The 9,529-nt window shown below is 50.8% G+C and overlaps 1 protein-coding gene across 1 annotated transcript; it reads right to left on the bottom strand.

Moving 5' to 3' along the window:
* Positions 1-3,770: 3,770 nt before the first annotated feature.
* Positions 3,771-9,299, bottom strand: ATP5PD (ATP synthase peripheral stalk subunit d). Its single transcript, XM_049769887.1, has 6 exons — positions 9,253-9,299; positions 6,693-6,823; positions 6,241-6,337; positions 5,215-5,286; positions 4,116-4,178; positions 3,771-3,952 (listed from the first exon to the last, which is right to left on the bottom strand). Exons 2-6 carry the CDS (start codon positions 6,812-6,814, stop codon positions 3,821-3,823), a joined length of 486 nt encoding a protein of 161 aa, XP_049625844.1. The 5' UTR covers positions 6,815-6,823; positions 9,253-9,299; the 3' UTR covers positions 3,771-3,820.
* Between the last annotated feature and the right edge of the window lie 230 nt (positions 9,300-9,529).

Below are 9,529 nucleotides of genomic sequence, written 5' to 3' on the forward strand. Positions count from 1 at the left end.
AATTTTTATTAATGATGATTTTTATTTGGACCAAAGTGGATTACAAATCTTTCACAGTAATATTTTAGGCACATAGTGACAGTGAATCAGGGGTATTCCCACCACCAGTGTTGTCCTCCCTCCACCTCTTGTGATTTGTGTTTTGGGGTACACCCCACCTGGTGTGTGCTCAGGATTGCTACTAAAGCTCCAGGCTCAGGCAGCAGCACTCAAGGTCACTGACATGCTCCAAGCTGCTGCACTGCTTCTCTCTGGCCCTGCACTGTTCTCTTGGCAGAACTTGACAGCTCTGAAAGGTTGGGGTGACAGTACAGTGGGGTGCCAAACCTGACTCCCCCTCTCCCCACAATCCTCTGAAACCTGTTCTTTTATTGTTTTGTTTTGTTTAGAAAAATATTTCTGATGGCAGAACATGGTGGGGAGGTTGACAGAGGTGCTAGGATTGGGTCAGAAACACTGTTGGGGCCAGAGCAATAGCACAGCGGGATGGCGTTTGCCTGGCCCGTGGCTGACCCAGGATGGACGGTTGGATCCCCCAGTGTCCCCTCTGGCCCCCCAAGCCAGGAGCGATTTCTGGGTGCAGAGCTAGGAGGAACCCCTGAGCACTGCCGGCTGTGACCCAAAAACCAATAAATGAAGGAATAAACATACATATATATTGCACTAAAATGTTCTGTATTTTCGTATTTTAACCAATTTAGTATTTAACCAATCTGGGCTTTTTAGCTTTTTTTGGTTTTGTGCCACACTCTGGGGTTACTCCTGGCTCTCTCCTTGGAAATCACTCCTGACTGGTTTAGGGATGCCAGGATTCGGGAACAAACCCAGGACGGCTGTATTCAAAGCAAGCACCCTACATATTAAATGATTTCTCAGGCCCCTCACAAGTTTGTTTTAATGTGCATGCTGTCTTTCATCTTCCAAGACTCCTAGGATTACTTGATTTCTTGTTGAATCTTTTTCCAGGGGGCTTGATAACACATGTCAGTGCCCAGGGGTCACTCCTGACAATGTTTGAGGGACCATTTGTAAGTGCAGAGCCAGTACAAGCCCTGAGCACTGCTGGGTGTGATCCAAATCCCATCCCCCAAAATCCTTTTTTCCAGTGGGGGCTGTAACTCTGAGGGGATCTCAGGGATCACTTGTTCAAAGGAACAAACATTGTACTGGGGATTGAGCCCAGGTGAACCCAAGTTGGGCATGCACAAAGCAAGCAACCTCCTCCTATCTCTAAGTACCCCCTTTTTTTGTTTGTTTTTGGATCACACCTGGCAGCACTCAGGAGTTACTCCTGGTTCTGTGCTCAGAAGTCACTCCTGGTAGACTCCGGAGACCATATGGGATGCTGGGATTCAAACCAGAGTTCCTCATGTTTTGGCCCTGTGCAAGACTTATCACTCTGCTATCATTCCAGCCCTGTACCTCTCATTTTCTTTCTTTTTTTTTTTTTTTTAGTATTTTTGGACCACACCCAGTGACACTCAGGGGTTACTCCTGGCCACACACCCCGCATCCCATATGGTCCCCCAAGCCAGGAGCCACTTCTGAGCTCATAGCCAGGAGTAACCCGAGCATCATCGGGTGTGGCCCAAAAACCCACCAAAAAAAAGAAAGAAAAGAAATTGCTCCTGGCTTGGGGGACCAAATGGGACGCCGCAGTCAGTCCTAGGTTAGCTTTGTGCAAGGATAATGCCCTACCACTGTGCCACCACTCCAGCCCCTTTTTTCATCTTTTTCATTCCCTGTAATACTGGAGCTCAAACCTAGAACCTTTTTGTTTTGTTTTGCTTTTGGGCTACTCCCGGTGATGCTCAGGGGTTACTCCTGGCCTTGTGCTCAGAAATCACTCCTGCTGGCTCAGGGGACCATATGGGACACCAGGGATTGAACTAAGGTCTGTCCTAGGTCAGCCGTATGCAAGGCAAACACCCTACCGCTTGAGCCACCACTCCAGCCCCAAACCCAGAACCTTTTTTTTTTTAACCCCAGAACCTTTTAATCACAAAGCACGTATTCTTCACAGAGCCACACCACAAGCTGACATTAAAATTTTTACAATAGAACTTTTTTTTTTTTTTTTGGTTTTTGGGTCATACCTGGCTCCTGACTCTATGCTCAGAAATTGCCCAAGGCAGGCATGGGGAACCATATGGGATGCCGGGATTCAAACCACTGTCCTTCTGCATGAAAGGCAAATGCCTTACCTCCATGCTATCTCTCCAGCCCCACAATAGAACTTCTAACAATGGATTTTTCTTTTTGGCTTATATATAATATATTGGAGCATGGGGTGGAGTTTCAGGGTCCATCCAGGGTAGATTCCCATTGCAGTGCTCAGGACGGGATGGGAGACCACATTCACTGCCAAGAACTGAACAGGGGTCAATTGCATGCACTGCAAACACCTTAGCCCTCGCTATCTCATTGTCGCCCATCAAAAAAAGGAATATCTTTTTCTGTACTACATTTGGTGGCACTCAGTTACTCCTGGCCTGGCTCTGCACTCAGGAATCACCCCTATAAGACTCAGGAAATTGAATGCTGGAAATTGAATGAGTCGGCTGTGTGCTAGGCAAATGCTCTCCCTCTATGCTATTGCTCCAGCCTCAGAAAGGATTTGTTTTGTTTTGATTTGGGGAACCCCACACCTGGTGGCACTCAGGGGTTACTCCTGGTTTTGAGCTCAGAAATCGGTCCTGGCAGACTCTGGGGACCAAATGGGATGCAGGGGATTGAGCCCAGGTCTGTCCTGGGTCAGCTGCTTCAAGGCAAAAACCTTACCGCTCAGCTATTGCCCCAGCCCAAAAAAGGAATTTTTTTTTTTTTGGTTTTTGGGTCACACTGGACTGGTGACATTCAGGGGTTACTCCTGGCTATGTGCTCAGAAATCACTCCTGGCTTGGGGGACCATATGGGACACTGTGAGATCGAGCTGCAGTCTGTCCTATGCAAGCGTGTGCAAGGCAAATGCCCTACCACTTGTGCCACCACTCTGGCCCCCAGAAAGGATGTTTTGTTTTGTTTTGGGATCACACCCGGCAGTGCTCAGGGGTTACTCCTGGCAGGCTCAGGGGACCATATGGGATGCCAGGATTCAAACCACCGACCTTCTGCACGAAAGGCAAACGCCTTACCTCCATGCTATCTCTCCGGCCCCCAGAAAGGAACTTTTTTTAATGATGGAATCAAAGTGATTTTCCATGCTTAAATACAAAGCCCTCCCAGGTTTTTTGCTTTATGACAGTCTTTAGATACATTTGTACTCAAGAGCTGAAGTCCCCAAAGCTAGGTCCTTACTGGCCCTCCCACAAACACCCATAGCTGTTCCATTCCAAGACTCTCAGAGCCACAGCAGACAGTGCTCTCAGGGAATCAGGGAGCACTTTAGAGCCCAGAAGAGCTTCATAAACGATAGGGATCCCCCTTTGGAGGCACTAGGAAATCTACTACCCCTCAGTCATTTAAGATTCCACAGGTGGGAATGGATTGACAGCACAGTAGTAGGTTGTTTGCCTTGCACAGGCCCAACCCCGGATGGATCCCAGTTCAATTCCTGGCATCCCATATGGTACCCTGAGCCTGCCAGGAGTAACCCGAGGATAGCCGGGTATGACCTAACTCCTCCGCCAAAAAAAGGTAAAGAGATCCACAGGTCCTGATCATCAGAGCCCCACACCACAACCAACTTTGATGCACAAACACCTGTGTTTGCAATATAACGCTGGGAAGTGTCTACCAGCCTTTCAAAGACACACACACACACACACAAGCACCGCCTCATTCTCTTTAATGTCCGGGGCCAGCCATCTGAGGGGCACATCTACATATTCTCAATGGGCTTGTGCGGCCAGTAGGGGTACTTCTTCTTGTCCAGCTTTGTCTCCGGGAAGGCCTCGTTCAAGTCCTCAATAGTCATCTGCTCAAACGGAATGATGTTCCGCAGTTTCTCCAGCTGTGAGGGAGGGGCACGGGTGAAGGACAAACAGGCACTAAGTGTTAAAGGAACCCAGGCTGTACTGGACTCCAGGGAAATGGGGGGGGGGGGGAGTGAGGGAGAGGGAGGGATAAGGAGAGATCGAGGGAGGGAGAGTGAGCACACACCATGGCAGCCTTACCTCCTTCTGGTACTCCTCAATCCTGGTCTTAGAGTTCGCCAAGAATTCAGCACAGCTCTTCACCTGCAGAAGGGGATGATGGTGTGGAAATCGGCCACAGGCTGTCAAAGTCTGAGTGATCCCCCTCTCCAGCCTCCCCAGCATACTCAGCTGCTCCCTCATCTCTGCCCTTTGCAAGGACAGGGCGTAGGATAGGGCATCTCACTCTGGGAGGCAGATTGCTGGTCTCCTCAGCATCCAGAGAAGGGTGGGCAGGATCCAGGGGGGAGCCCGAGGATCTTCAGGGAGGCACTTCTAAGGTGACCCCAGCAGAGGCTGGCTACAGAGTGGGGAAGGGGGACACGCCACTTGGCCCCCCACTGTAGCCAGACTGCAGGCTGCCTACATTTGGCTGTTAATACTTGAAACAGATCTTTCTGTATCTTTTTGTTTTGTTTTGGGGCCACACCTGGTGGCTTGGGGACCATATGGGACGCTGGAAATTGAACTGAGGTCCCTCCTGGGTCAGCCACATGCAAGGCAAATGCCCTACCACTGCACTATCACCTCCCGCCCCTGATGTTTCTGTATCTGAGTACAATCCTGATTAGGTTTCTTTGGTGTTGTTTTTGTATGCTTTGGAGGCCACACCCACTGGTGCTCAAGGCTCACTCCTAGTTCTGATTTCAGGAATCACTCTCAGTGGTGCTTGGGGGTCCTTATGGGATGTCAGGAATTGAACCTGGGTCGGCCATGTGTAAGGAAAGCACCTTAACTGCTGTAGTATTGTTCCAGCCCTAGTTTTCCAGTCTTTACAATGCCACAAAACCCAAAGTGGGAAAGCCACGTTTCAAGGACCTGGAGCCACACTCTGGGGCACCTCTGCTGGCTTTATCCTCTCAACATGTTTTAGGTTAGTTTGTATTATTAGATTTGTTGGCAGTTATTTGTTTTGGCAGCAGGGGTGGGGTGGGGTGGGGGGCCAGGACTAGCAGTACTAGCTGGGTTAGGAGATAATTTGCTCCTTTTAATTCCCCTGTCTCCACTGAGCTCCCACCAAAATATAGAGCTGCCCGATGAAAAAATAAACCTGAGACAAACAAACTCCTGGTGTACTTACATCTTCCTTTTCCTCAGCATCCACCTGTGCAGTAAATTTATCCTCTGGCACTGGCACCTTCAGGGCACTGAACTAGAGAGACAGAAAAGGTGGAGGCTGCAAGGGTGCCTAGAAATTCACAGGCCTTGAAGCCACTAATGCTTCCAGATCTTTGGTTCGGTTTGGTTCAGGTCACAACTGGTCATGCTCAGGGCTTACTCCCGGCAGGGCACAGTGGCCCAGCCAGGGCTCAAACAAGGGTTGGCAGGGTTTGAGAAAAGTGCTCTTCCCACTATACTCCATAGCACCAGCCCCTCTTTCTAGATAACTTAAAAACCACATTCTTTTTCTTTTTCTTTTTTTTCCTTTGTGGGGGGACATATCCTACAGTTCTCAGGGATTACTCCTGGCTCTGTGCTCAGAAATTGCTCCTAGCAGGCTTTGGGACCATATGGGATACTAGGGATTGAAACCGGATCCATCCAGGGTCTGTCATGTGCAAGGAAAACGCCCTACAGCTGTGCTATCACTCCAGCACCATGAAACCATATTCTTAAATAATGTGGGGCCAGGGTACAAAAGGACAGAGCACAAGCTTTGCATGTGGGAGGCCCGGATTCGATCCCTGGCACAAAAAACTGCAGTCACCATTCTAAGGAAGATACAAGCCTGTGTGGGTCAGCAAAGGATAAGCAGACAGAGCAACACGGGGCAGGAGGAAAAGGCAAAGAAAGAAAGAAAACAGTAAAAGGGGGTGGGATGGTGGCAAAGATGGTAGTTGACTACCAAGGGAGACAGGGAAGAGAGTTAAGGATTCTCAGAAGAGCAGAGTGGAAATCTCCCAGGTCCCGGATGGGGTCTAAGTACACTGCTTCTTGGGACAGAGGCTGGTGGAAGAAAAGGAGACCTATTTCTTCTCTTCACCCCACACCTCCATACCAGTTTAATCTTCTAGCTTGAGAGCAAAGCCTTATGCACTTTCGCATCTGTAATGATCTCCCTTCACTGCCCGTCACCCCAAGCCCCTTCCACGGTGCCTCGTCTCACCTTCTTCTCAAATTCGTCGACCAAGCCGGCCTTTGCCACGTTGGCTTTGTAGTACGCCCAGTCGATAGCAGGTGGTTTCTCGGGGAGAGTGGCCAACCTGCACTCATGGAAAAAGCAGAAGTCACGGCTGTTCTGTGGCTGACACATGGGCCCCTGTGACCCCCGCAACCCTGATTCCTCTAGCCTGGATCACATATTCTCTAGGAGGGAGATTCTCTCTCTCTCTCTCTCTCTCTCTCTCTCTCTCTCTCTCTCTCTCTCTCTCTCTCTCTCTCTCTCTCTCTCTCTCTCTCTCTCTCTCTCTCTCTCTCTCTCTCTCTCTCTCTCTCTCTCTCTCTCTCTCTCTCTCTCTCTCTTTCCCTCCCTCCCCCTCTCTCTTTATCTCCCTCCAAAGTTGTTTCTGCTTCATGTCAGGGGTAAGTTAGGAGGCACCCCATCAAACGGAGACTGACCTAGAGGAGAGAGTCTCGTTCCAGGATTTTAGGGAGTTTGCAATGGCCTTCTGGTTTCGGGGGATGACCTCCCCAAAAGCGATCCAGTCGATGGTTTTCAGAGCAAGTTTTCGCCCAGCCATCCTGAGATCCTGAAGGAAACAATTGGGGCGATCAAAACCAGGCTTTGGGGAAGAATACAGGAGACAAATACAAATTCTTGGATATGAACAGTATCCAACATTGATTAAATCATTGGCCCTGGGTTACAAAACTGGTACATTATCAAGCAGTGGGCAGAGAGGGCTGACTGAAAAAGCGGGCTGGGTAAAAAGTGACGTCAGAACAGTTGGGGGTGTCTTAGGCACTTTAGTGGTGGTGAAGGAGTAAGGACTTGGTACATGAGAACAGGAAATGTTTCACACTATTGTAATTCCCAAAAACAGGGATCTTGGGGAGAATCTGCTAGAGTAGCGGCTCCTAAACTGATGTACCCTCTACCACACTTCAGAAGCAAAATCATTCATTATATGCAATGTATCACTTCTTTTTTTTTTTTTTTTTTTGGTTTTTGGGCCACACCCGGTGACCCTCAGGGGTTACTCCTGGCTATGCGCTCAGAAGTCGCTCCTGGCTTGGGGGACCATATGGGACGCCAGGGGATCGAACCGCGGTCCGTCTCCTAGGCTAGCGCAGGCAAGGCAGGCACCTTACCTCGAGCGCCACCGCCCGGCCCCAATGTATCACTTCTTTAAAAGAATAAACAATAACCAAGGTAACTGTTCTCCCTTACTCCAAATACACCCCACTTCCAGAATACACCAGAACTTCTTTATCCAGAGAACACTGACCCCATTTTCCTCAGAAGGAGATTACAAGAAGCAAGTTGGGACCAGAGCGATACTAACAGGGGCAGTGTGTCTGCCTTCATAAAGCTAACCTGGGTTTGATCCCTGGCACCCCACTGGGTCCCTGAGTAATGCCAGGAGAGATGCCTAGACTCAGGGCCAGGAGTGAGACAGGAGCATTGCCTGGTATTGCCACAAATCAAAAAGAAAACAAACCAAGAAAATAAAATAAAAATGACATTATCAGGCTGGAGAGAGAGCACAGTGGTAGGGCATTTGCCTTGCATGGGGTCGAACCAGGACAGATGGTGGTTCAAATCCCATCATCCCATATGGTCTCCCGAGCCTGCCAGGAGCGATTTCTGAGCGCAGATCCAGGAATAACCCGTGAGCGCCACCGGTGTGACCCAACTCCCCCAAAATAAATAAATAAAAATAAAAATGACATTATCAAATGGGGTGGGGGTGAGGTCAACTAGTGGTGACAGAGGGGGTGAAGAGGGGGGGCCGGGCGGTGGCGCTGGAGGTAAGGTGCCTGCCTTACCTGCGCTAGCCTAGGAGACGGACCGCGGTTCGATCCCCCGGCGTCCCATATGGTCCCCCAAGCCAGGAGCGACTTCTGAGCGCATAGCCAGGAGTAACCCCTGAGCGTTACCGGGTGTGGCCCAAAAACCAAAAAAAAAAAAAAAGAGGGGGTGAAGAGGGATCCTTGAGAAGTGGTGAGGGGACAGGAATATAAGCTTTAACACGACTGTAACCATTTTATGAACTACAATAAATTTATTTATTTATTTTTGGCTTTTGATCACAACTGGCTCTGTTCATGGATCATGCTCAGAAAACCATATGGGGGTGAATTCAGGAATCTAACCCAGATCAGCAGCTTATCTCCCCAACCAACCCCCTCCCCCAAATGAACCTAAATAAAATCTTAAAACAACTAACAGGCTAGCACACACTGAAAAACCAAAATCCTTTTTGTTTGTGTTTGGGTCACACCCCTTGATGCTCAGGGTCTCCTCCTGCGCTCTGCACTCTGGCATTACTCCAGGCTAGGCTCTGGGGGAATGGGGGTATCGATCCCCCACTACCCACTAGCAAAGCAAGCTCACTACCTGTTGCCCTATCGCTCGTGGACCCTGAAAGCCCAAATTCTAAATTTATTTTTTCGTTTTTGGGTGTCCCACCCGGCAGCACTCAGGGGTTCCTCCTGGCTGGCTCTACGTTCGTCTGGCAGCCTCAAGGGGGGACCCTATGGGAGGCCGTGATTGGAACCACCGTCCTTCTGCATGCAAGGCAAACAAACGCCCTACCTCCGTGCTAGCTCTCCGGCCCCCCAAATTCTAAATTCTTTACCATCTAGAAGCTGGCACCAAGGACACTCAGGCCGCTTCCTCTGGCTCTCCCCAAAAAAGCACCTCGTGCAACAGGGGCAGCCTCCTGCAATGACAATCGCGAGGCCCAGCGACCTTGCAGACCCTCCCAGGTGCAGAGGGCCGCGGGTTCCAAACCCAGGCAGGGCCCAGCCAGCCAGCCAGCCCACGATCGGTGCCCGGGACACTGCTGGGCTCAATTCGGGGACTTCGAGGCTCTGCTCCCGGGCTCCAAATCCGGCCTCCTCTGCTCCCTCGGCACCTCCCCTCTACCCTCCCAGGGCAACTGCCGCCCCAAATCCAGGGCCTTGGCGCCCCGGATCAGCCCAGCCTGGGGGGATCAGCAAGTGGCTCACTCACCTTCACCTTCACCGACCCGGGAGGCCTAGAGTCCGTCCAGGGCAGCAGCAGCGCGCCGGCGGAAGTGCGTCACCGGAAGAGCCCCCGGTCAGCCAATCGTGAAGCGGGGAAGGCGGGCGTGAAGGCACAGAGAAGCCAATCGAAAGAGAGAGAGATCCGGAGAGGAAGACCCGCCCTTAAAGGCGGGCACAGCGATGACAGGACCTCCCGTTCCGAGCGCTGATTGGACGGCGCGCGCGCCCGTCATGCCGGCCCCACCCACCCCCGCCGATGGGCC

This window comes from Suncus etruscus, chromosome 1 (genome assembly GCF_024139225.1).
Source record: "Suncus etruscus isolate mSunEtr1 chromosome 1, mSunEtr1.pri.cur, whole genome shotgun sequence".
NCBI lineage: Eukaryota > Metazoa > Chordata > Mammalia > Eulipotyphla > Soricidae > Suncus > Suncus etruscus.

Excerpts from the sequence above, each read along its gene's own strand:
- ATP5PD (XM_049769887.1), bottom strand. The coding sequence starts at position 6,814 with ATGGCTGGGCGAAAACTTGCTCTGAAAACCATCGACTGGATCGCTTTT. Across the intron at positions 4,179-5,214 it reads ATGCTGAGGAAAAGGAAGAT|GTGAAGAGCTGTGCTGAATT; the intron begins GTAAGTACACCA and ends CCCCTTCTGCAG. Across the intron at positions 3,953-4,115 it reads TTGAGGAGTACCAGAAGGAG|CTGGAGAAACTGCGGAACAT; the intron begins GTAAGGCTGCCA and ends CCTCCCTCACAG.